The 25475-nt window shown below is 40.5% G+C and overlaps 1 protein-coding gene across 2 annotated transcripts in view; it reads left to right on the top strand.

Annotated features, from left to right (window-relative positions):
* Positions 1–25475, top strand: part of sdhaf3 (succinate dehydrogenase complex assembly factor 3) — a 158262-nt gene that overhangs the window by 20744 nt on the left and 112043 nt on the right. The window contains exon 2 of one of the 2 annotated variants that reach the window (XM_073054189.1): positions 13832–14423. The exons of the other annotated variant lie outside the window; for it this stretch is intronic. Coding sequence (XP_072910290.1) covers positions 13832–13996 — 165 coding nt within the window. The 3' untranslated portion in view covers positions 13997–14423. Of the gene's footprint in view, positions 1–13831; positions 14424–25475 lie in introns of those variants that run through there. 2 annotated transcript variants of the gene reach the window in all.

The following is a 25475-nucleotide window of genomic DNA, read 5'->3' as shown; positions in this document are numbered from 1 at the left end:
CTATTTTTCTCACAAATACATACCTATTTCCTTTTTAAATATGATGGCCAATTTGAGCAGCACAAGCTCTTGCACACAGCAATGTGAAAATGATCATTATGTTGTTCTTGTGATGTTTGAACATTGGCTAGGACACTAAAGATAACTGGCTTGCTCTTTCTCTTATGAACACCTGGGAGAGTAGCTGGCACTAATATCAAGACCATGTCTGAGAAGGGATATCAGAGAGTCTGCCAGCTTCTTGCCTGAGGCCACTGAATGAACCATGGAGAAGTAGCGGATGATGGACAAATAAAGTTTTGTGATTGCACGTGGCTGTGCAATGGGTTTTGTGAGAAAAAGTTTTAACTCTCTTGGTTACTTAAAACGTGCTACATTTCAGCACATTCCTATTTTTAGTGCTTGGGATTGAAGCTATGTGCTTTAATTTTATTTAAAGAGATCATGAAGTCACAAGGTCCATTGTGGAAATGTTTAAAGGGGTGGTAGTTAGTCTTTGAGGATAAAATATCTTCATTGCACATTTTCTCATTTACTCTCATTCCAAATAAATCTCTAATTTGCATAAGGTTACCTTTTATTTACATTGCTATAAATAAAGACTTGCCCCAAAGTAGTTGTGTGGATCTTTACTTGACATTGTTTGCCAAATTAATGATCAGATGTGTTTGTTTTGGTATCATTGGCACCTAAGTCATTAATTAATACGGAATGGAAAAAGTCCCTTTATCCCCAATAGTCCAAACCAACCAAGATACCAACCTAAGCTTGTCCTATTTCCCTGTGTTTGACCTATAATCCTCTAAATCCTTCCTCTCCATGTACCTATTCAGCTGTCTTTTAAAAGTTGTTATTGTACCTGCCTCAACCACTTCCTCTGGCAGCTCCTTCATTGCAGTGCCTTGAAAAAGTATTCAGCTTTGTTCACATAAATTAGTATTATAACCAAGTATTTTCATCAATTTAACTATTAGTTTTTATTTGTGAATCACATGCTTTTTTTCACAGCAGAACCCAAAATCAGGGAAAATTGTAAAGCATGATAAACTAAAAATTCAAAATGTGAAATGTCAGCAGTTCAGAAGTATTCACACTCCCCTCCCCCCCACTTTGCTCAGTACTTAGCTATTAGCTCTCTCAGCTATTACAGCCATTAGTCTTTTTGGATAGTTGCCATTAGCTTTGCATGACGCAATGAACCAAGGTTTGCCCATTCCTCCTTGTGTAATTGCTCAAACTGTGCCAGGTTGGTTGGGGAGCAGTGGTGGACAGCAATCTTGAGGTCTTGCTGGTGATGTTAAAGTCAGAACTTTTATGTGGTGAACTACATATACCTGTCTGGACACGCCCCCTGCTGACTGCTCCTGTGGCTCCTCCCACAGACCCTGGTATAAAGGTGATTGAGGCCTGAGCCCGACCCTCAGTCTCCAGGATGTAGTATGGTGGTCAACTACTGCTTGTTCTTTCTTCCAGTCAATAAAAGTCGATATCTCGCCTTCACGTCTCAGAGAGAGTTATTGATGGTGCATCACTCTAAATGGGCCACTCAAGGACATCAGTTTTCTTCATTTGAAGCCAGTTGCTCTGGTAGTGTGTTTTGGGTTGTTGTCCTGCTGAAAGATGAACCTCCTCCCCAGTTTAAGCTTTCTGGCAGAGGCTAGTAGGGTTTTAATCCAGGATCTCTCTGTATTTAGCAGCATTCATCTTCCCATCAATTTTGACCAGATTTCGAGTCCCTTCTTCTGAAAACCATCCCCATAGGATGATGCTACCTCCACCATACTTTTACAGTAGGGATGGTATTACATGGTATTAGATTTGTGCCACACTTACTGCTTAGGGTTGAGGCCAACCACAAGACCTTTTTCCACATCTTCACAGTATCTTGCAATGTCTTTATGGGCAAGGATATGCTTTTTTTTAGCTAGGGCTATTTCTTTGCCACTCTTCCGTAAATATCCTTTTTGTGCAAGGCCTTAGAGATTGTGGAGCCATGAACTTCATCTCCATTTGCAGCCATTGACTTCTGCAGCTCACTCAGAGTGACTGTTGGCGTCACAGTAGCCTCTTTTACAAGCACCATTCTTCTCCAGTGATTAATTTTAGAGGGGTGGCCTGACCCTAAGCAATGTGGCTGTGGTTTCACAGTGGACTGCACTGAACTCACAAGGTATGTTCAGTGTCTTTGAGATGGTTTTGCACCCTTCCCCATATTTGTGCTTCTCTGTTATCATTTCCCTGACTTGGCTTGAATGCTCTTTTGTCTTCATTTTGGTGTTTAGTCTGTTGAAAATCTACCATACTGTTGGACCTTACAGAAAAAGTGGGTATTTACGGTATTCTTTTGAATTAATTAACAACAGGTGAGCTTCCAATTTTCTACATCAACAAATTGGGTGAGTTGGTAAGGTTATACAGTATATTACACCTGAGGAAAGTTAGCGTAGTAATTACAAAGGGGATGAATACTTTTTTTAGCCTCACAATTTTGGTTTTTAATTTTTAGTGAGTGGTTGACAGGTTTTGGAATTTTTCTTCTGATTTGACATGATCCACAATGTTTTGTAGATTAGCTCAAAATCCTACTTCAATATATTTTACATTAAGAAAGTGAGTCAGTGAAATGTGAAAATAGTTGTAGGGGCTGAATAGTATTTCAGGGCATTGTATATGTTCCACCCTCTGTTTACCCTCCTGTCACTCTGCCCTTCACTGTGATGGGAGCCTGTAGACCTTAAACTCCTGCTAAATCACATTTAAAATCTTCCCACTTGCCAGAGTTCCCCTTTGCCTGCAAATAAACTATTCTTATCAACCTTTGCAAACTCCTGTCTAACATCATCAAATTTTGTCTTGTCCCGTTTTCAAATTTTAAGTTTTGATCCAGATCTGCCCCTTTCCAAAACTAAAAGAATTATGAGCATTGGTCCCAAAGAGTTCCCCTATTGTCACCTTGCCCTGCCGAAGTACCCAGGAGTAGGCTGAGCTTTGCCCTCCTCCAAGTTGCACCCTGTATGTATTGCCTGAGGAAATCTTCCTGGAAGTGTGTAACAAATTTCACCTCATCTTAGTCCATTCTACTTTAAGAGTTTGAAATCCTGAACACAGTGCTTTACTATTGTTCTTTGCATTGTTTTTCTAATGTCGTTGTTGTTTAGAATACAGAGGAAATGGGTGTTGCATCCTGCAGCTCCTCTCCAGACCCTTAAGTACATCTTCAGTGTGCTGCTTTTCTGTTCAATCCCAAACTGATGATGGTGTAATTTTAACTTTGTGCTTCTACGTTCCTATTGCTCTATGGACATGATCCTGTAGATCGACAGCTCACCTTTCCCATGGGGTTATGATTGCCGGCACTCCTTGACATGCAAAAGGCAAATGTGAAACTCAAAAAGTGGAAGCCAGCCATCAAATATTAATTTTGAATTTGAATCATTATTGTAAAATTAAAATTAAAAGTTAAAGTTTTAAAATTAAAATTTTGACCAGAAGGTGAAACATCAGAGCTAACATGTTGTAGGGCAGAGGTCAAACCTGGAACATTTTATGCATTTCAGATAGTGACTTTTAGGGAAATTTTACAATAAAAAACAGTTACGTTTGACCTGGTTATGAAAAGATGGGAAGAAAGTATCAAACCTGCTTATTTGACCTGTTTCCATGTTGTATGACCCCATAAATAACTTAATGGAGCTAGCCTCTTAATCTGGCTGACTAGCTAGGAAGGGAATTTCAAAAGTGGTAACTGTGATTTACCTTTCAATATGGCAAGGAGCAAGGGAAAAACTTGCTATTTTTAGGCTTCATCTCCCTCCTCATAATCATCATGGCTCTTTTTTACTGAACAGTCAAGAAGGCTAGATTTTGGTAACTCATTTATTATAATAGTGTAAAATGTTTTTTCTTTCCCCATTTGATTCTAATCTTGTAAGTTAGCTGAATATAAAAAAATGTAAATGTTATAAAAGTGGAATTGGTCATAAATTGAATTATATTTGGATTGTCACCCTGCCTCTTGAATGTATTAGTGCAATTTCCCAAGCAAAGAAAAGATGAATTATAACTAATAAAATAATGCATTTCTAATCTTCTGATCGTTAATTACATTTTCATAATGGAAATTTCTCATAACTGAATTGTGGTATTATTAAAGCATGATTGTTTTGCCTAAGTCAGGAGTCAATCTTGGGTGCTTTATAACTGATGTCAGTGATTAAGTTTGTTAAATATGCCAAAGAGTTGGAACAAATGTATCGTTCTGCCTGAGATTGATTCTGTATCTCACAGGCAAATGGACATGCACCTTAGTGGTAGATATAATAAAAGCTCAAATCATCACATTCATATATTATCAGTAAGTGCTACTTTACCACCTGAAATTTGGTTTATTTAGTCAGAGTTCTGCAACATTTTCCAACAAGTGACAGAGATGTTTCAAATATTAATATTAATTGTAATTGTTTTCAGAATTCTCTTTGAGTTTCTTGTAGCATTCTAATTTTCAGTTATAAATACAGTATTTGTACTGAAAGTCACACAACATGCAATGTGTACATTATACTATGGGTGTTTAAAAAATACAAGATATAATAAATAAAGCTGAGTCCATAGAAAGATTTTGAGATTATGACAGTAAAATTTATTAGGCTTTTGAAATACAGCTTTTTTCATTTGTTCTGTTCCCTGTGGTGATTCTTCATTGTGGCACTATTTCTTAAAAGGCTTCAGATTTTACTCACAGTCCAATAAGATTTTATTAGCAGTAAACTGTCAGATGGTTTCTGAAAATGTATAAGACACATGATTAATTGATATTTAACCATATAAAATACTTTGTGTTTTTGCCTGGTCATTAGTTGTTGCTGTACTGGGTTTATAAACAGATAGTTAAATTCAGTACTTGTAGTGCCATTGTTTGAATAGAGACTTGAAGAATACCTACTTCAGGAAAATCACCTTTTAGTTTTGAATGAGGTTCTCTGAAAAAACATGTACATTAATTAAAACAGTAGTTATATTTAGAACACTTTAATCAGAGCAAAAGTAAAACTGACAACTCCCTTAATTCATAATATTTAGACACATACTCATTGTAGTAATTTCAGCTGGAATTTAGCAATTAATATGCCACTTTAAAATAAAAATTTCCTTTACAGCGAAGTCGCAGCTTAAAGCATATGTGAATAATCTTGCTAATAAAGATAAGTCAGAATTAAAACACAATTTAACCTAAGGGTTGTAGTATGAACCACTACATTTCAAATACTGTAAATTAAACTGCTAATAGGGAAAGAGACAGGGCAGGTGACAGGTTTGTGTAGGGGAACACTTTGCATCTAGTGATCATAATGCCATTAGTTTCAAAGTAAATCTGGAAAAAGATAGGTCTGGCCTGCAGGTTGAGATTCTAAATTGAAGGAAGGACAATTTTGATGGTATCAAAAAGGATATGGCAAGTGTGGATTGGGAGAGGTTATTTTCAGGAAGTGGGGGCATTCAAAAGTGCAATTTTGAATGTACAAAGCTTGTATGTGCCTGTCAGACTAAAAGGTAAAGGTAACAAGTTTAAGGAACTTTGATTTTCAAGAGATATTCAGGCCATGGTTGAGGAAAAAAAAAGGAGGTACGTCACAGGTATAGGCAGGTAGGAACAAATGAGGTGCTTATGGAGTATAAGAAATGCAGGAAATCTGGAGGGCTAAAAAGAAGGCATGAGGTTGCTGAAGGAAACAAGGTAAATCCTAAGGAATTCTACAGCAGTCAAGCACAAAAGGACTGCAATGGACTAAATTGGTCCTCTGGAAGATCAGAATGGTAATCCATTCATGTGGACCCAAAAGAGGTGGAGGGAGATCTTAAATGGATTTTTTGCATCTCTGTTTACTCAGGAGATGGACACAGAGTGCATAGAAATGAGGATCCACTTCATGGACCCTATACAGATTACATAGGAGCAGGTATTTGCTGTTTGGAGGCAAATTAGGGTGGATAAATCCCAAGACTTGACAGGGTATTCCCTTGGACCCTGTGGGAGGCAAGGGCAGAAATTGTAGGGGTCCTAGTGGAGATATTTATATCACACTTAGCAACAGATGAGGTACCAGAAGATTGGAGGATAGCTAATGTTGATCCACTGTTTCAGAAAGGCTCTAAAAATAAACCAGTTAATTATAGGCCAGTGAGCCTGACATCAATAGTGGGTGAGTTTTTGTAAGGTATTGTAAGGGACTGGACATATGAGTACTTGGATAGTCAGCATGGCTTCGTGCATGGCAGGTCTTGTCTAACCAATGTTATAGAGTTTCTTGAGGACATTGCCAGGAAATTTGATGAAAGCAAGGCAGTGGATTGGCATTCAAGATGAGGTAGTAGATTGGATTAGACAATGGCTTTTTGTGAGAAGCCGGAGATTGGTATTAGATGGGGGCCTCTCTGACTGGGGAGTGCCACAGGGATCAGTGCTGGGACTGTTGTTGTTTGCCATCTACATCAGTGATCTGGATAATAATGTGGTTAACTGGATAAGCAAATTTCCAGATGATGCCAAGCTTGGGGGTGTAGTGGACAGGGAGGAAGACTATTAGAGCTTGCAGCAGGATCGAGAACAGCTGGAAAAATAGGCTGAAAAATGGCAGATAAAATTTAATGCAGACAAGTGTGAGGCATTGTACTTCGGTAGGACCAACCAGGGTAGATCTTACACAGTGAACAGTAGGGCACAGAGGAGAAGTGTAGAACAAAGGGATCTGGGAATATAGGTCCATAATTCATTGAAAGTGGTGTCACAGGTAGATAGGCCTTAAAGAAAGCTTTCGGCACATAGGCTTTCATAAATCAAACTATTGCATACAAGAGATGGGAATTTATATTGAAGTTGAATAAGACATTGGTGAAGCCTAATTTGAAGTATAGTGGGCAATTTTGGACATCTACCGACAGGAAACATGTAAACAAACTGAAAAAGTAGAGAAAAAATGTAGAAGGATGTTGTCAGGTCTGGAGGACCTGAATTATAGGGAAAGACTGAATAGGTTAGGACTTTATTCCTTGGAAGGTAGAAGGTTGAGAAAAGATTTGATATAGGTGTACAGAATTATGAGGGTATAGATAGGGTAATAGAAACATAGAAAACCTACAGCACAATACAGGCCTTTCAGCCCACAAAACTGTGCCAAATATGTCCCTACTATAGAAATTACCTAGGGTTACCCATAGCCCTCTAGCTTACTAAGCTCCATGTACCTATCTAAAAGCCTCTTAAAAGACCCTGTCCTATCTGCCTCCACCACTGTTGCTGGCAGCCCATTCCATGCACTCACCACTCTCTGAGTAAAAAACTTACCCCTGACATCACCTCCGTACCTACTCCCCAGCACCTTAAACCCGTGTCCTCTTGTGGCAACCATTCCAGTCCCGGGAAAAAGCCTCTGGCTATCCGCATGATCAATGCCGCTCATCATTTTGTACACCTCTATCAGGTCACCTCTCATCCTCCTTTGCTCCAAGGAGAAAAGGCCAAGTTCACTCAACCTATTCTCATAAGGAATGCTCCCCAATCCAGGCAACATCCTTGTAAATCTCCTCTGCACCCTTTCTATGGTTTCCACATCCTTCCTGTAGTGAGGCGACCAGAACTGAGCACAGTACTCCTAGTGGGGTCTGACCAGGGTCCTATATAGCTGCAACATCACCTCTTGGCTCCTAAATTCAATTCCACGATTGATGAAGGCCAATACACTGTATGCCTTCTTTACCACAGAGTCAACCTGTGCAGCTGTTTTGAGCGTCCTATGGACTCTGACCCTAAGCTCCCTCTGATCCTCCACACTGCCAGGGGTCTTATCATTAATACTATATTCTGCCATCATATTTGACCTACCAAAATGAACCACTTCACACTTATCTGGGTTCAACTCCAACTGCCACTTCTCAGCCCAGTTTTGCATCCTATCAATGTCCCGCTGTAACTTCTGATAGCCCTCCACACTATCTACAACACCTCCAACCTTTGTGTCATCAGCAAACTTACTAATCCATCCCTCCACTTCCTCATCCAGGTCATTTATAAAAGTCATGAAGAGTAAGGGTCCCAGAACAGATCCCTGAGGCACTCTACTAGTGACCGACCTCTATGCAGAATATGACCTGTCTGCAACCACTCTTTGCCTTCTGTGGGCAAGCCAGTTCTTGATCCACAAAGCAATGTCCCCTTGGATCCCATGCCTCCTTACTTTCTCAATAAGCTTTGCATGGGGTACCTTATCAAATGCCTTGCTGAAATCCATATACACTACATCTACTGCTCTTCCTTCATCATTGTGTTTAGTCACATCCTCAAAAAATTCTATCAGGCTCCTAAGGCATGACCTGCCCTTGACAAAGCCATGCTGACTACTCCTAATCATGTTATACTTCTCCAAATGTTCATAAATCCTGCCTCTCAGGATCTTCTCCATCAATTTACCAACCACTGAGGTAAGACTCACTGGTCTATAATTTCCTGGGCTATCTCTACTCCCTTTCTTGAATAAAGGAACAACATCTGCAACCCTCCAATCCTCTGGAACCTCTCCCATCCCCATTGATGATGCGAAGATCATTGCCAGAGGCTCAGCAATCACCTCCCTCGCATCTCACAGTAGCCTGGGGTACATCTTGTCTGGTCCCAGTGACTTATCCAACTTGATGCTTCCAAAACCTCCAGCACATCCTCTTACTTAGTAACTACATGCTCAAGCTTTTCAGTCTGCTGCAAGTCATCGCTACAATCACTAAGATCCTTTTCCATTGTGAATATTGAAGTAAAGTATTCATTAAGTACCTCTGCTATTTCCTCCAGTTCCATACACACTTTCCCACTTTCAGACTTCTTTCACGTCTTATTCTTACTATTCCTATTCTTTTACGTCTTATCCTCTTGCTCTTCACATACTTGGAGAATGCCTTGGGGTTTTCCTTAATTCTGCCCACCAAGGCCTTCTCATGGCCCCTTCTGGCTCTCCTAATTCCCTTCTTAAGCTCCTTCCTAGTAGCCTTATAATCTTCTAGATCTCTAACATTACCTAGCTCTCTGAACCTTTTGTAAGCTTTTCTTTTCTTCTTGACTAGATTTATTACAGCCTTTGTACTCCACAGTTCCTGTACCCTAGCATAACTTCCCTGTCTCATTGGAACGTACCTATACAGAACTCTACACAAATATCCCCTGAATATTTGCCACATTTCTTCTGTACTTTTCCCTGAGAACATCTGTTTCCACTTTAAGCCTCCAATCTCCTGCCTGATAGCCTCATAATTCCCCTTACTCCAATTAAACGCTTTTCTAACTTGTCTGTTCCTATCTCTCTCCAATGCTGTTGTAAAGGAGATAGAATTATGATCGCTATCTCCAAAATGCTCTCCAACTGAGAGATCTGACACCTGATCAGGTTCATTTCCCATACCAAATCAGATACAGCCTCTCCTCTTGTTGGTTTATCTACATACTGTGTCAAGAAACCTTCCTGAACACACCTAACAAACTCCACCCCATCTAAACCCCTTGCTCTCGGGAGATGCCAATCGATCTTTGGGAAATTAAAATCTCCCATCACGACAACTCTGTTATTATTACACCTTTCCAGGATCTGTTCCCCTATCTGCTCCTTGATATCCGTATTACTATTAGGCGGCCTATAAAAAGCACCCAGTTAAGTTATTGACCCCTTCCTGTTCCTAACCTCCACCCACAGACAATCCCTCCATGACGTCCACCTTTTCAGCAGCTGTGACACTATCTCTGATCAAAAGTGCCAAGCCCCCACCTCTTTTGCCTCCCTCCCTGTCCTTTGTGAAACATCTAAAACCTGGCACTTGAAGTAACCATTCCTGTCTCTGAGCTATCCAAGTCTCTGTAATAGCCACCAGATCATAGTTCCAAGTACTGATCCATGCTCTAAGCTCATTTGCTTTGTTCACAACACCCCTTGCATTAAAATAGACACATCTCAAACCTTTGGTCTGAGTGCGTCCCTTCTCTATCACCTGCCTATCCTCCTTCTCGCACTGTCTTCAAGCTTTCTCTATTTGTGAGCTAACCTCCTCTTCCCCAGTCTCTTCAGTTTGGTTCCCATCCCCAACAATTCTAGTTTAAACTCTCCCCAGTAGCCTTAGCAGATCTCCCCGCCAGGAATATAAAGGAAGATAGCAAAAGCTTTTTTAGGTACGTGAAGAGAAAGAAGATAGTTAAGAACAATGTTGGGCCCTTGAAGAATGAATTGGGTGAAATTGTTATGGGAAACAGAGAAATGGCAGAAGAATTTAATGAGTACTTTAGATCTGTTTTCACTAAGGAAGACACAAGCAATCTCCCAGATGTATGGATGGGCCAAGGACATAGGGTAACAGAGGAAATGAAACAGATTGACATTCGGAAGGAAACGGTGATGAGAAGACTGATGGGACTGAAGGCTGACAAATCCCCAGGTCCAGATGGTCTGCACCCTAGGGTACTAAAGGAGGTGGCCCTGGAAATTGCGGATGCATTGGTAATCATTTTCCAATGTTCCTTAGATTCAGGATCAGTTCCTGAGGATTGGAGAATGGCTAATGTTATCCCACTTTTTAAGAACAGAGGGAGGGAGAAAACAGAGAACTATCGACCTGTCAGCCTGACATCAGTGGTGGGAAAGATGCTAGAGTCCATTATTAAGGATGAAATAGTGGCATATCTAGATAGCAGTGATAGGATTGGGCCGAGCCAGCATGGACTTACCAAGGGTAAGTCATGCTTGACTAATCTGTTGGAGTTTTTCGAGGATGTAACCAGGAAGTTAGACGGGGGAGATCCAGTGGATGTAGAGTACCTCGATTTTCAGAAGGCATTTGATAAGGTCCCACATAGGAGATTGGTGGGTAAAATCAAAGCTCAGGGCATCGGGGGGAAGGCATTGACATGGATAGAAAACTGGTTGGCAGATAGAAAGCAAAGGGTAGCGGTGAATGGGTGTTTCTCGGAATGGCAGGTGGTGACTAGTGGGGTGCCACAGGGCTCGGTATTGGGACCACAGCTGTTTACCATTTACGTTAACGATTTGGATGAAGGCATAGAAAATTTGCTGATGATACTAAGCTGGGTGGCAGTGTGACATGTGATGAGGATGTTAGGAGAATTCAGGGTGACTTGGATAGGCTGGGTGAGTGGGCAGATACTTGGCAGATGGCGTTTAATGTGAATAAGTGTGAGGTTATCCACTTTGGGAGTAAGAACAGGAAGGCAGATTATTATCTGAACAGTATAGAGTTGGGTAAGGGAGTAATACAAAGAGATCTCGGAGTCCTTGTTCATCAGTCACTGAAGGTGAATGAGCAAGTGCAGCAGGCAGTGAAGAAGGCTAATGGAATGTTGGCCTTTATTACAAAAGGAATTGAGTACAAGAGCAAGGAAATCCTCTTGCATTTGTACAGAGCCCTGGTGAGACCACACCTGGAGTATTGTGTACAGTTTTGGTCTCCAGGGTTAAGGAAGGACATCCTGGCTGTAGAGGAAGTGCAGCGTAGATTCACAAGGTTAATTCCTGGGATGTCTGGACTGTCTTACGCAGAGAGGTTAGAGAGACTGGGCTTGTACACGCTGGAATTAAGGAGATTAAGAGGGGATCTGATTGAAACATATAAGATTATTAAGGGATTGGACAAGATAGAGGCAGGAAATATGTTCCAGATGCTGGGAGAGTCCAGTACCAGAGGGCATGGTTTGAGAATAAGGGGTAGGTCATTTAGGACAGAGTTAAGGAAAAACTTCTTCTCCCAGAGAGTTGTGGGAGTCTGGAATGCACTGCCTCGGAAGGTAGTGGAGGCCAATTCTCTGGATGCTTTCAGGAAGGAGCTAGATAGGTATCTTATGGATAGGGGAATCAAGGGATATGGGGATATGGGGACAACCGGGTATTGATAGGAATTGATCAGCCATGATCTCAAAATGGCGGTGCAGGCTCGAAGGGCCGAATGGTCTACTTCTGCACCTATTGTCTATTGTCTATTGATATTGGTCCCCCTGAGATTCAAGTGCAACCCGTCCTTTTTCTACAGGTCACACCGGCCCCCAAAGAGGTCCCAATGATCCAGAAATCTGAATCCCTGCCCCCGCTCTATTCCCTCAGCCATGCATTTATCCTCCACCTCATCCTATTCCTGTTCTCACTGTCGCGTGTTACAGGCAGTAATCCCAAGATTACTACCTTTGCAGTCCTGCTTCTCAACTTCCTTTCTAACTCCCTGTAGTCTTTTTTCAGTACCTCTTCCCTTTTCCTACCTATGTCATTTGTTCCAATATGTACCATGACCTCCGGCTGTTCTCCCTCCCACTGCAGGATATCTTGGACGCAATCTGAAACATCCCGGACCCTGGCACATGGGAGGCAAACTACCATCCGAGTTTCTTTCCTGCGTCCACAGAATCGCCTGTCTGACCCCCTAACTATGGAGTCCCCTATCACTACTGCCTTCCTCTTCCCTTCCCTACCCTTCTGAGCCACAGGGCCAGACTCTGTGCCAGAGGCACGGCCACTGCCGCTTCCCCCAGGTAGGCTGCACACCCCAACAGTACTGAAACAGGAGTACTTATTGTCAAGGGGTACAGCCAGTACAAGGGTAACTGCAAGCAGGCTTTTTAAATGAGGTTGGATGAGACTACAACTAGAGGTTATGGGTCAAGGGTGAAAGATGAAAGATAAAGGGAACATGGGGGAAAACCTTTTCACTCAGAGGGTCAGGAAGGTGTGGAACAAGCTGCCAGTGCAAGTGGTGCACGTGAGCTCGATTTCAATGGATGGGAGGGGTATGGAGGGCTATGGTCTGGTGCAGGTGGATGGGAGTCAGCAGTTTAAATGGTTCAGCACAGACTAGATGGGCCAAAGAGCCTGTTTCTGTCCTGTACTTTTCTATTACTTTATGACTCTTAAGATTCTAATTTTTTTAACAGTCGGTATTCTCCTCCACCCCTCCTCATTTTCAGGAAATAACAAAAATGAGACATTGATTATCAGAGTTGTCAAGCTGCAGCTAACTGACTACGGAAGCTTTATGACTGGTTATCAGATCTATCCATACTATCCTTTGGCCTTAACTCACATACTTACAGATACTGATAGTAATGTTTCAACAGTAAACCTGACTGTCTTCCGCAGGCACAAGTTAGCTAGGTAAACAAACATTGGTAAGGCTGCTCTTGGGAGTTATGTGTACTGCTTTGGTAATCACAATACAGGAAGGATGTGGTTGTATTAGAAAGATTGCACAAGATATTCAACAGGATATCTGGAATGGAGGGCTTTACTGAAAGGCAAGTTTGGAAGGGCTGGGTTTATATTAATTGAAATGTAATTGGTTTAGTGGTGACTTTATGGAGGTTCATAAAATGATGAGTGGCATAGGTAGGATAATTTCAATCTGATGGACAGGTTTTTCATACAAATGGTGGTGATTTCATGGTAGTTATTTTCCAGAGGGAGTGGCAGAGACAGAAATAATTAGTTTTCAAAAGGTACTTGGATCAACATAGAAAAGGAGTACGGGGATGGGCCTAATGTGGACACACAGGATTAGCATAGCTAGACATCATAGTTATCACAGAATCATGGAGTTACAGAATTAGCCTGAGTGACCCATTTTGGTGGTGTACAACTGTATGTCTGTAACACAATCTCAGAGGAGAAAATTGTTTCTGATACATTTGTTTACTTAATGTCTTTAATCTTGTCAAGTTTGATGAAGTAACATTGCTAGTGAGGTAAGTGGGCACTTTTCAGTTTAATGGCTTCCTAATACAGCACTTTGATTTCTCTTTGTTCAGGCATATGCAGATATACTGCAGACACAGGTTATGGAGAGTGCGAAGCATCCAAAGGAGAAGATTCAATATGGAGCCAATCTGACACCAAATAAATTGCAAAGCTTTAATGAAGGACAAATTGGACAACTATATGAACTGATGCAGGAAGCCACAAAACCTAATTAAGACTTCAATATTGAAAATGAGCCCCATCACAAAGAGTAATTTAGCAAGTACCACAACAGGAAGAACACAAAATACTAGAGAATTGAATCTTTCATTTTCTTTCTGTTGTTAGAAATAATTTTCTTTAAGTATCTTTTTCTATATGTAGCGGTGTTTAATAAAGAGACCATTTTAGCCCAAAAAACATAACATCATACTACTTAGGAACAGTATGTATTTCAGCATATTACTCAAAGATAAACAGGTTTCCAATAATAAAATCCTAAACATTCAAACAATTCTGTAAAACTGGCAAAACCATTAGTTCAATATTGTATAAAGAAACCTTTCTATATATAGTAGAGAAATGTTTTTTTGTGACATTTGATGTACTTTTGCAATTTGTAATCTTGAAAGAAGTACATAATGAATAAATTTCATTACACTATCTGTAGGTTATTGATATGGGATTTAATAATGGGAGATGCTGAATGTCAAAGGAAGGTAGTTTGAATGTGAATCTGAAGGGCTTTTTTTTTGCAGAGTATGATTGGATTTCACAATATGCTACCGTTCAGGTGATGGGCCAGATACTCTCATGACATTTCAGAAGCATCAGGACAAGTGGTTTGAATCACAAGCAAAGAAGGCAACAGAACTAATACAAGTAAATCCGATTAATGTCTATGGGTACTACAAGAAGCATGGAAGTGTTTGGCCATGGTCCTGACTCTAACTCTTATGATTGTTACAATTATGTTATTTTGATCTTAAATAACTGCAGTGACAAATTTCATGACTTTTATCCCACTGGAATGGACTTAAATGTATTAATTAAATGTATTAACATTTAAAATGTTAGCTTCAATAATTAGAAAAAGGCTGGAGTTTCTAGGAGTGATTTGGAAGGTGCAGGATAGATACATCCTGAAGAAAAGGAAGTGTTCTAAAGGCGGGAAGACATAACCGTAGCTGACAAGGGAATTCAAAGCCAATATAAAAGCAAATGAGAGGGCAAATACTAGAGCAAAAATTAGTTGGAAGCTAGAGGATTGGGAAATTTGTAAAAACCAACAAAAGGCAATTAAATAAACCATAATGGGGGAGAAATGAATTATGGAGGTAAGCTGGACAATAATATCAACCCGATATTATTGGTTGATCTCAATAGATGGGAAGATGTTGGAATCGGTTGGAATTCTTTTAAGAAATAACAAGCAGGATAGATAAAGGAGAATTGGTAGAAATTGTGTACTTGAATTTTCAGAAGGCGTTTGACAAGATGCTGTACATGAGGCTGCAAAACATGATAAGAACCCAGGGAATAGCAGGAAAGATACTAACATGGATGGAGCATTGGCATTTTGTCAGGAGACAAAGAATGAGAATAAAGGATTCTTTAAAGATTGGCTGCTGGTGACTTAGTGGTGTTCCACAGGGGTTTGTGTTGTAACTGCTTTTTACGTTATATGTCAATGATTTGGATGATGAAATTGATGGCTTTGTGGCCAAATTTGCAGACAATATGAAAATAGGTGGTAGTCCCAAGGAAGCAGACTGACTGCTGAAGAACTTAGACAGATTAGGAGAATGGGCAAAGGGGTGGCAGGTAGAATACCATGGACCATAAGATGTAGGAGCAGAATTAGGCAATTTGGCCTATCGAGTCTGCTTCACCATTTCATATGGCTGATCCATCTTCCCTCTCAGCCCCAGTCTCCTGCCTTCCCCCCCATATCCCTTCATGCCCTGACCAATCAAGAATCTATCAACCTCTACTTTAAATATACATAAAGACTTGGCCTTCACAGCTGCTTGTGGCAACAAATTCCGCATATTCACCACTCCCTGGCTAAAGAAATTCCTGCTCATCTCTGTTCTAAAAGGGCGCCCTTCTATTTTAAGTCTGTATCCTCTGGTCTTAGACACTCCCTCCATAGGAAAATCCTTTCCACATCCACTCTATCAAGGCCTTTCTCCATTCGATAGGTTTCAATTTCAGTCTTCTAAATGCCAGTGAATACAGGCCCAGAACCATCAAATGGTCTTCATATGACAGACGGTTTAATCCTGGAATAATAGCTGTGAATCTCCTTTGAACCCGCTCCAGTTTTAGCACAGCCTTTCTAGGATAAGAAGCCCAAAAGTGGTCATGATTCTCCAAGTGAGGCCTCACCAGTGGTTTGTAAAGTTTCAACATTACATCCTCCCTTTTATATTCCAATCCTCTTGAAATAAATGCTAACATTGCATTTGCCTTTCTCACCACAGACTCAACCTGCAAATTAACCTTTAGAGAATCCTGCATAAGGACTCCCAAATTCCTCAGTTTTTTGTAATTTCTTTCCATTTAGAAAATAGTCAAACTTTTCATTTTTTCTACCATAGTGCATGACCATACACTTTGCAACACTGTATTCCGTTTGCCATTCCTTTATCCATTCTTCTCATCTGTTAAGTCCTTCTGTAGCCTCTCTGCTTTCTCAAAATTATCTGCCTTTCCACCTATCTTCATATCATCTGCAAAGTTTACAACAAAGGCATCAATTCCTTCATCCAAAACATTGACATAAAACATAAAAGGAATCGGTCCGAACTTAGAGCCCTGTGGAACACCACTAGTCACTGGCAGCCAGCCAGAATGGGCTCCCTTTAATCCCACTCTTTGCCTCCTGCCAATCAGCCACCACTTTATCCATGCGAGAATTCTTCCTGTAATACCATGGGCTTGTAGCTTATTAAGCAGCCTGCTGTGTGGCACCTTGTCAAAGGCCTTCTGAAAATCCAAGTACACAACATCAACCAATTCTCCTTTGTCTATCTTGCTTGCTATTTCTTTAAAGGATTCCAACATATTTGTCAGGCAAGATTTTCCCTTGAGAAAACCATGCTGACCAGGGCCTATTTTATCATATGTCTCCAAATACCTCAAAACCACATCCCTAACAATCAACTCCAACATCTACCCAACCACAGAGGTCAGCCTGAAAGTTTCCTTTCTTCTCTCTTCGTGAAGAGTGGAATGACATTTGCAGTTTTTCAGTCTTCTGGAACCATTTCAGAATCTAGTGATCCTTGAAACATCATTATTAATGCCTTCACAATCTCTTCAGACATCTTTTTCTGAACACTGGAGTGTACACCATCTGGTCCAGGTGACTAATTTACCTTCTGAACTTTCAGTTTCCCTAGAACTTTCTCTCTAGTAATGGTAACTTCATGACCCCTGACAGCTGGAACTTCTACCATACTGCTCGTGTCTTCCACAGCGAAGACTGATGCAAAATACTTATTCAGTTTGTCTGCCATTTCATTGTCCCCCATTCCTACCTCTCCAACATCATTTTCCAGCAGTCTGATATCCACTATTCCCTCTTTTACGCTTTATGTGCCTGAAGAAACTTCTAGGACGTAGAACATATTTTGGTATCCTCTTTAATATTATTGGCTAGCTTACTTTCATATTCTATCTTTACCTTCTTAATGACTTTTTAGTTGCCTTCTGTTGGCTTTTAAAAGCTTCCCAATCCTCTAACTTGCTGCTAATTTTTGCTCAATTATATGCCCTCTCTTTGGCTTTTATGTTTGTTTTGACTTCCCTTGTTAGCCATGGTTGTGTCATCTTGCCTTTAGACAACTTCTTCCTGTTTGGGATGTATATATTCTGTGTCTTCGAAATTGCTTCCTGAAATTCCAACCATTGCTGCTCTGCTGTCATCCCTGCTGTGTTCTTTTCCAATCAATTCTGGCCAACACCTCTCTCATGCCTCTGTAATTCCCTTTACTTCACTGTAATACTGATACATCTGACTTTAGCTTCTCCTCACATTTCAGGGTGAATTTGACTGTACAGCTGTCCCCCACTTTACGAATGTTCACTTTACGCCACTTTGTTTTTACAAAAGACCTACATTTGTAACCTGTTATCGCATTACAAAGAGGATTTTCGCTTTTACGAAAATTTTTCCCATGTAAATTAATGGTTCTTCGCTTTAAGCCATTTCAGCTTAAAAAAGGTTTCATAGGAATGCTCTACCTTTGTAAAAGGGGGGGGGGGACGCCTGTATTATCACTTGCCCCTAAGGGTTCTTTTATCTTAAGCTTGCTAATCAATTCCAGTTCATTGCACAGTCCAGAATGGCTGATCCCCTAGAGGGCTCAACCATGTGCTCTAGAAAGCCATCTCATAGGCATTCTAGAAATTCCCCATCTTGGAATCCTGCACTAACCTGATTTTTCCAATCTATCTGCATATTGAAATCCACCATGACTATTATAAACTTGCCCTTTTGGCATGCATTTTCTATCTCCCATTGTAACTTGTAGAACACATCCCTTACTACTGTTTGGGGGTCTCTATATAACTCCCATCAGGGTCTTTTTACCCTGCAGTTCCTTAGCATTAGTGTAAGGCACTAAGCGGTCTCACTTGGAGTATTGTGAGCAGTTTTGGGTTGACGTTGGAGAGGGTTCAGAGGAGGTTCATGAGAATGATTCTGGGAATGTAAAGGTTATCATATGAGTAGTGACTGAAGGTTCTGGGCCTGTACTCACTGGAATTTAGAAGAATGGGGGGGGGGGGTAATCTAATTGAAACGTCAAACGTTGAAAGGCCTTAACAGAGTGGATGTGAAGAGGATATTTCCTTTTTTTTGGGGAAGTCTAAGACTAGAGGGCACAGCCTCAAATTAGAGGGACATCCATTCAGAACAGAGATCAAGAGGAATTTCTTTAGCCAGAGGATAGTGAATCAGTGGAATTCATTGCCATAGCTGGCTGTAGAAGCCAGGTTGGTGGATGCATTTAAGGTGGAGGTTGATAGGTTCTTGATTAGTCATGTGTGAAAAGTTATGGGGAGAAGGTAGGAGAATGTGGTTGAGAAGGAAATAGATCAGCCATGATGAAATGGCAGAGATGACTCGATGGGCTGAATGGCCTAATTCTGCTCCTATGTCTTATGGCTGCCCAAGGATTTGTTTTTAAATAGAATCATTTATAGAATGTAGGTATCACTTCTGATTGCATTTCATCTAACATAGTCATGCCGTTAGATAGGGAATTCTAGGATTTTTACCCAGTGATCATGGAGAAGCAGCGATACATTTTCAAATTTGGTTTGTCTATTACACATCCATGACAACTATGTCTGTAACACGACATGTTTTCTATACCACATCAACAGCTTCCAATTTCATGCTTGACTGCCTTATTTTCACTATGGACATCCAGTCCCTATACCAGGGATGGCCAACCTATGGCGCATGTGCTAGAAGTGGCACATTGCACCCCAGTGATAATAATAAAAAGTAAGCCTACTCATGCAAAAAATATTAACCAAAAACTGATTTGTAGAAAAAAAAATCTATAACAGGAATTCAAGTAGCTTAGAGCTAGAAATGGGTTTTACTGAGAATAAATCTAAAACCTAGCAATTATTTTTAGCGATTTTATTATTTGGTGCACATCTTTTGGCGAATGCTATCTTCTTTCACATTAATCTGTTTTCAATTTTAAAAAAATGTTCAGTGAGTCAAACTAGTAAAGAAGAACTTTTGTTCTGCAGTTGTTCCATAACTGTTCAATACACATTTGATACTTGTTTGATCCTGAGGTGCCAGGTGTCTGCACCAGTGGTGTGTGGCAGGTTTTTGCCAGTCAGTTTACAATTGAAACTTGTGCTACAGAGTTGTGCTTTGTTCGTCCTTTGTGAACATTAGCAGTTTTGTACTTCTTCGAAAATTAAGCCTTGTTTTTACATTCAGTTACCCATCACAGTGCAAAAGAAAATAAGCAAAGGAAAAGCAGAAAGTGATAGTAAGCGTGAATTCAGTGAACAGTGGGAAAATGAGTTCTTATTTATAGCGGGTCTGTCAGGAAAATGATTGTGCATTGTTTGTGAAAACACTTTCTCACATGATCTTAATAGACACTATAAAACACAACATCAGCCTGAAATAGAAGGAAAACTGAAGCTCATGCTTGGGTCTGAGTTACGGAAAGAATATGTGATTAGGAAAAGGGAAGAAATCAAAAGGAGACAAAATATATTTGTTAAAAAAAGTTGTGAAAGTTTGGCGATGTCATAAGTGTCCTACGAAATTGCTTTAGCATTGGCCAAAAAACAGAAGTCTTCCTCTGATGGAGAAGAAATTGTTAAGCCTTGTCTCCAAATATTTGCAAGATGTCTTGGTGATAAAAATATCGAAAGGAAAGTAGATGAAATTTCTCTTTCAAAACAAACAGTTACGAGAAGCACTGAAGAACTCTGTTATGATGTATCTGAACAACTGAAAGACCTTGTCCATGCTTGTTCTTTCTTTTCTTTAGCTTTTGACAAATCTGCTAACATATGTGATGTAGCCCAGTTAAACATTTTAATAAGAGGAATTGATGATAATTTTAGCATCTTTGAAGAACTTAGCGGTTTTGAGTTGCTTCATGGAAAATCAAGAGGATCAGACATATTTGACAAAGTAAAAACATGCCTAGAAAATCTACAACTAGATTCTAGTAAACTCATCGGCATTTGTACTGACGTAGAGTTGTCAAAGCCGCTGGGACAACAACTTTGCTTGAAAACTTTTTAGGTTGTCCTCTATTAAAATATCACTGCATTATACACCAAGAGTCACTGTGTGGAAAAACTTTAAACTTGCAGCATGTTATGTTACTGGTTGTGAAATGCATGAATAAAATTAGAGCAAGAGGATTAAACAGACGAGAATTCGGAGAATATTGTGAAATATTAGATTTCAAATATGGCGATCTCATCACTCATTGTGAGGTGCGTTGGTTTTCTAGGTGACAGGGTCTGAGTAGATTTTGGAAACTGAAAAATACTGTTCATAATTTTCTTGAAGAGAAAAATGAGCTGCCTGAGGAAAGAGCCCTTTTATGTGATAACAAATGGCTATTTGATTTAGCATTTTTATTTGATGTTACCAGCCATCTCAATGATCTAAATTTGAAACTCCAGGGCAAGAACAAATTGTTTCCTAGCTTAGTAAATGATATCAATGCATTCAAGATGAAGTTAAAACTGATCACCTCTCAGTCAGAAAATGAGGATTTGAGTCAGTTTCTGCACTTAAAAGAGCAGAGTGAATGTGCTGAAGATAATGGCAATTTTACAAAATATATCGAAAAATTCAAGTTATTGCAAGAGTCATTTGAAAGTTGTTTTGGTGACTTTGCTAAGACTGCATACTTGCTTTTATAAACCCATTTTCACTTAGTGAACAAAAAATCATGAAGGTGCCTAGTAACATACAAATGGAACTTATTGACTTGAAAACAAATTCATTATTGAACATGAAATTTAATGAGCTTCCCTCAGTCCCAAATGCTTCTGACATGATTAATTTCTGACGATCATTACCCTGTGAACATTTTCCAGAACTAGGAAAATTTGCCCAGAGTTACATCTGTCGGTTTTGGAACGACACATAGATGTGAACAAGCATTTTCAGCTATGAAATTGATTAAAAACAAAATGAGGTCACGATTGACTGATACAAATTTGAAGAATTCTCTGCTGCTCTCAGTATCTATAACTCCAAACATTAAAAGCTTGGCAAAATCAAAACAGACTCAAAAGTCTCATTATGGTAAGTAATGTTTATCTTGTTTTTATATTAAATAAATATATCATGTAAAAATGCTAAATATGTCTATATTAACATTTTTACACGAATTGAACGAGGGTACAAGAGTTGTATGGTGCATCTGAACTCGTGTGTGAAAAAGGTTGGCCAGCCCTGCCCTATACATTTCCATCCCCCATCAGGAAGACCTTAAGACTTTCTGCTTCTTTTTGGACAACAGACTGGATGAAAAAGTAGATGCGTGGGTTAGTAAGTTTGCAGATGATATGAAGATTGGTGTTGTGGATAGCATAGAAGGCTGGCATGGAATACAATCGGATATAGATAAGTTGCAGATATTGGCAGAGAAATAGCAGACGGAGTTTTTTAAGTGTTAATGAGCAGAGGATTCTTGGGGTCCAACTTCATAGCTTCCTAAAAATGGCTACACAGGTTGATAGGGAGATAAGAAGGCTTATGACATGTGTGCCTTTACTAGTTGAGGCATTGAGTTCAAAAGTCTGGAAGTTATGTTGTGACTTTATAGAACTCTGTTTAGGCCACATCTGGAGTATTGCATACAGTTCTGGTTGCTCCATTATAGAAAGGGTGTTGAGGCTTTGGAGAAGCTGCAGAAGAGGTTTAACAGGATTCTGCCTGGATTAGAGGGCATGTGCATTATGTAGGCATAACAAGAGGTTCAACAAACTTGGGTTGTTCTCTCTGGAGCGACAGAGGCTGAGGGGAGATCGGAAAGAGTTTTCAAACATTAAAGTACAAAATAAATTTAGTATCAAAGTACATACAGTATGAATATATCACTATATACTACTCTGAGATTCATAGTCTTGTGGGTATTCACAGTAAGTACAATGAAACACAATAGAATCAATGAAAAGTAACACATAACAGAGACAGACAAACAACCAATGTGCAAAAGACAAATTTTGCAAATTAAAAATTAAAAATAGGAATAAATATTGAGGACATGAGTTGTAGAGTCCTTAAAATTGAATCTAATGGATGTGCATTGTGGAATAAGTTCAGTGTTAAGGTGAGTGACGTTATCCCCTCTGGTTCAAGAGCCTGTTGTTGAGGAGTAATAACTTCCTGATCCTGGTGCTGTGGGATTTGACATTCCTGTACCTCCTCTTCCTGATGGCAGGCAGCAGTGAGAGGAAAGTATGGCCTCATTGTTGGGGGGGGTGGGGGGGTGGATTATTGATGCTGCTTTCCTGCAACAGTGCTTGTGAATATGCTCAACGGTGAGGAGGACTTTACCTGTAATGGACTAGGTTGTATTCACTACTTTTTGTAGGTTTTCCCGTTCAAGGGCATTGGTGTTTCCATACCAGGCCATGACGCAAGCCAGTCAGAGTACTCGGGTACTCTACACCACGCATCTATAGAAGTTTGTCGAAGTTTTAGATAACACGCCATATGTGTACAACTTCTAAGAAAGTAGAGGTGCTGCCCTGCCTTTGTAATGGCCCTTACGTGCTGGTCCCAGGGCAGATCCTCTGAAATGATAACGGCGAGGATTGCCGACTCACTTCACCTCTGATCCCCTGATGAGGACTGGCTCGTGAACCTCCTGTTTCCTCCTGAGAGGCATAGGTAGGGTAGGCAAAAATACCTAATACCAGAGGGCATACATTTAAGATGAGAAGGGGTAAGTTCAAAGAAGATGTGAGGGACAAGTTTTTACAGAAAGTGGTGGATGCCTGGAATGCGCTGTCTGGGATGGTGTTAGAGCCAGATACAATAGGGTGTTTTAAGAGACATTTAGATAGGCAGATGAATGTGAAGGAAATGGAAGGGTATGGACATTGTGTAGACAGAAGGGATTAGTTTAGTTGGCCATTTGATGGCCAATTTAATTGGTTTGGAGCAACTGTGTGGGCTGATGAGCATGTTCCTGTGCTGTACTGTTCAATGTTCTACCTTCCATTCTGCTCTCAAATTTACTTGGCCCATTTATGACACCCCTCTCTCCTTTCTCAATCTCCAGAGACAAACCATCTACCAACATCTTTCACAAACCCACTGACTTTCACTTGCCATCTTGACTATGCCTCTTCCACTCTGTCCCTTGTAAAATTTTGTTTCACTTCTCTCCCTTTCTCCGCCTCCACCACATCTATTCTCAGGGTAAGGCTTTCCATTCCAGAACATCTGAGATGTACTTTCAAAGAACGGGGTTTCCCTTCCATCATCATCAATGATGTACTCACTCACATTTCCTCCATTTCCCAGATATCTGCCCTCATTACATATCCTACCCGTAACAATGATAGGGCTTTCCCTTGTCCTTACCTACCACACCACCAGCCTCCATATCCAGCACACCATTCTCAGCAACTTCTGCCATCTTCAAGGGATCTTACCGCTAGGCACAGCTCTCCCACCCTTACTCTCTGCACTTTCCATAGTGATTTTCTCTAAGTAACTCCCTTGTCCACTTGTCCTTCTCCACTGGTCTTCTTCCTGGTACTCACTGTATACCTTCGAGAGTGACAAGTGCTATACCTGATCCCAAGAGCACCCACTCACTATAATTCAGGGTCCTAAACAGTCTTTCCAGTTGAGGCACTGCTGTGAGTCTCTCAGGGTCTTTCATTGTATCCATTCTGGCTTTCTCTACATGGATGAGATTCAATGTAGATGGGGAATCTTCACTCTGCTGCAAAAGGCAAGGTCTTCTGGTGGCTAGACATTCCAATTCAACTTCCTATTTCCATAATGACCTGTCCGTCATGGCCGCCTTTACTCCACAATGAAGCCAAACTCAGATTAAAAGAGCAACACCTCATATTCAGTGTGGGCAGTCTCCAACCTGATGGGCATGAACATCAATTTCTCTAACTTCTAGTAATTATTCCCATCTGTTTCCATCTGTGCCCCCCCCCCCCCGCAAATTTTTTTCTTCTTATGTTTTTTTACTATTCCCCATTCCGGTTACCATCTCTCCCCTTCTCTTCCCCTGCCCTCATAATATGCCCATCACCTTCCTCTGGTCACTGCCTCCTTCTCTTTATTGGATGGACCACTGTTCTCTCCAGTTCGATTCCTTCTTTAGTCCTTTACCTCTTCCATCTGTCACCGCTCAGCTTCTCACTTGAATTCCCCACTTCCCAACCCACCTTCCCCTTCACCTGCACTCACCAATCATGATTACGAAAGGCTTGAAGCATTGTTGAGGATCCCTGCCACCCATCCCAGAATTTCTTTGATGCACTACTGTCAGCAACATCAGGACTAGGACTGCCAGACTGGATAACAGCTTCTTCCCTCAGACTCAGGCTGTGAGACTGAGGAATACCTTACCATCACCAAGGTCTTGTCACTAGGACAGCGAGTTATTTACTGTTTACCTGTGCTGCACACTACATGCACTTTGAATTATATTTTATTGACTTATTTGTGGTCATATTTTGTTGTATGGGCTCTGTGTGATATGCTTTGTGGGCACACTGTGGTCCTGAGGAATGTTGTTTCATTTAGTCATATATATGTACAGTCAGATGACAATTAACTTGAATTTGATCTTGAACTATCACCTGTCAGCTTGTATTCCTCCCTCTCTTCCATCCTTCTTATTCTGTTTTCTGCCTCCTTGCTTTCAGTCCTGATGAAGGATCTCAGCCTGAAAGGTCAACTGTTCATTTCTCTCTAGAGACACTGCCTGACCTGCTGAGCATTTTGAGTGTGTTGTCCAACTTAATAGAGATCCCATTGATTGTCTTTTGGGAGGTACTGTTGATAAAGCTGGACTATTGTTATTAAACGTCTTACAGCTATTGTAAGTGGTAGATTTGGATATAGAGAAATGGATTACTATGCATCTTGTTAGATCTGCCCCACTCAGGTATGTGATGAAAAGGCTATGAAGAGTCATGAGGCATTTCATGCTATAT

Source organism: Hemitrygon akajei, chromosome 8 (genome assembly GCF_048418815.1).
Source record: "Hemitrygon akajei chromosome 8, sHemAka1.3, whole genome shotgun sequence".
In the NCBI taxonomy this organism is placed as follows: Eukaryota; Metazoa; Chordata; class Chondrichthyes; order Myliobatiformes; family Dasyatidae; genus Hemitrygon; species Hemitrygon akajei.
The sequence above is the reverse complement of the archived record's forward strand: the minus strand, read 5'-3'. Positions and strand labels throughout refer to the sequence as shown.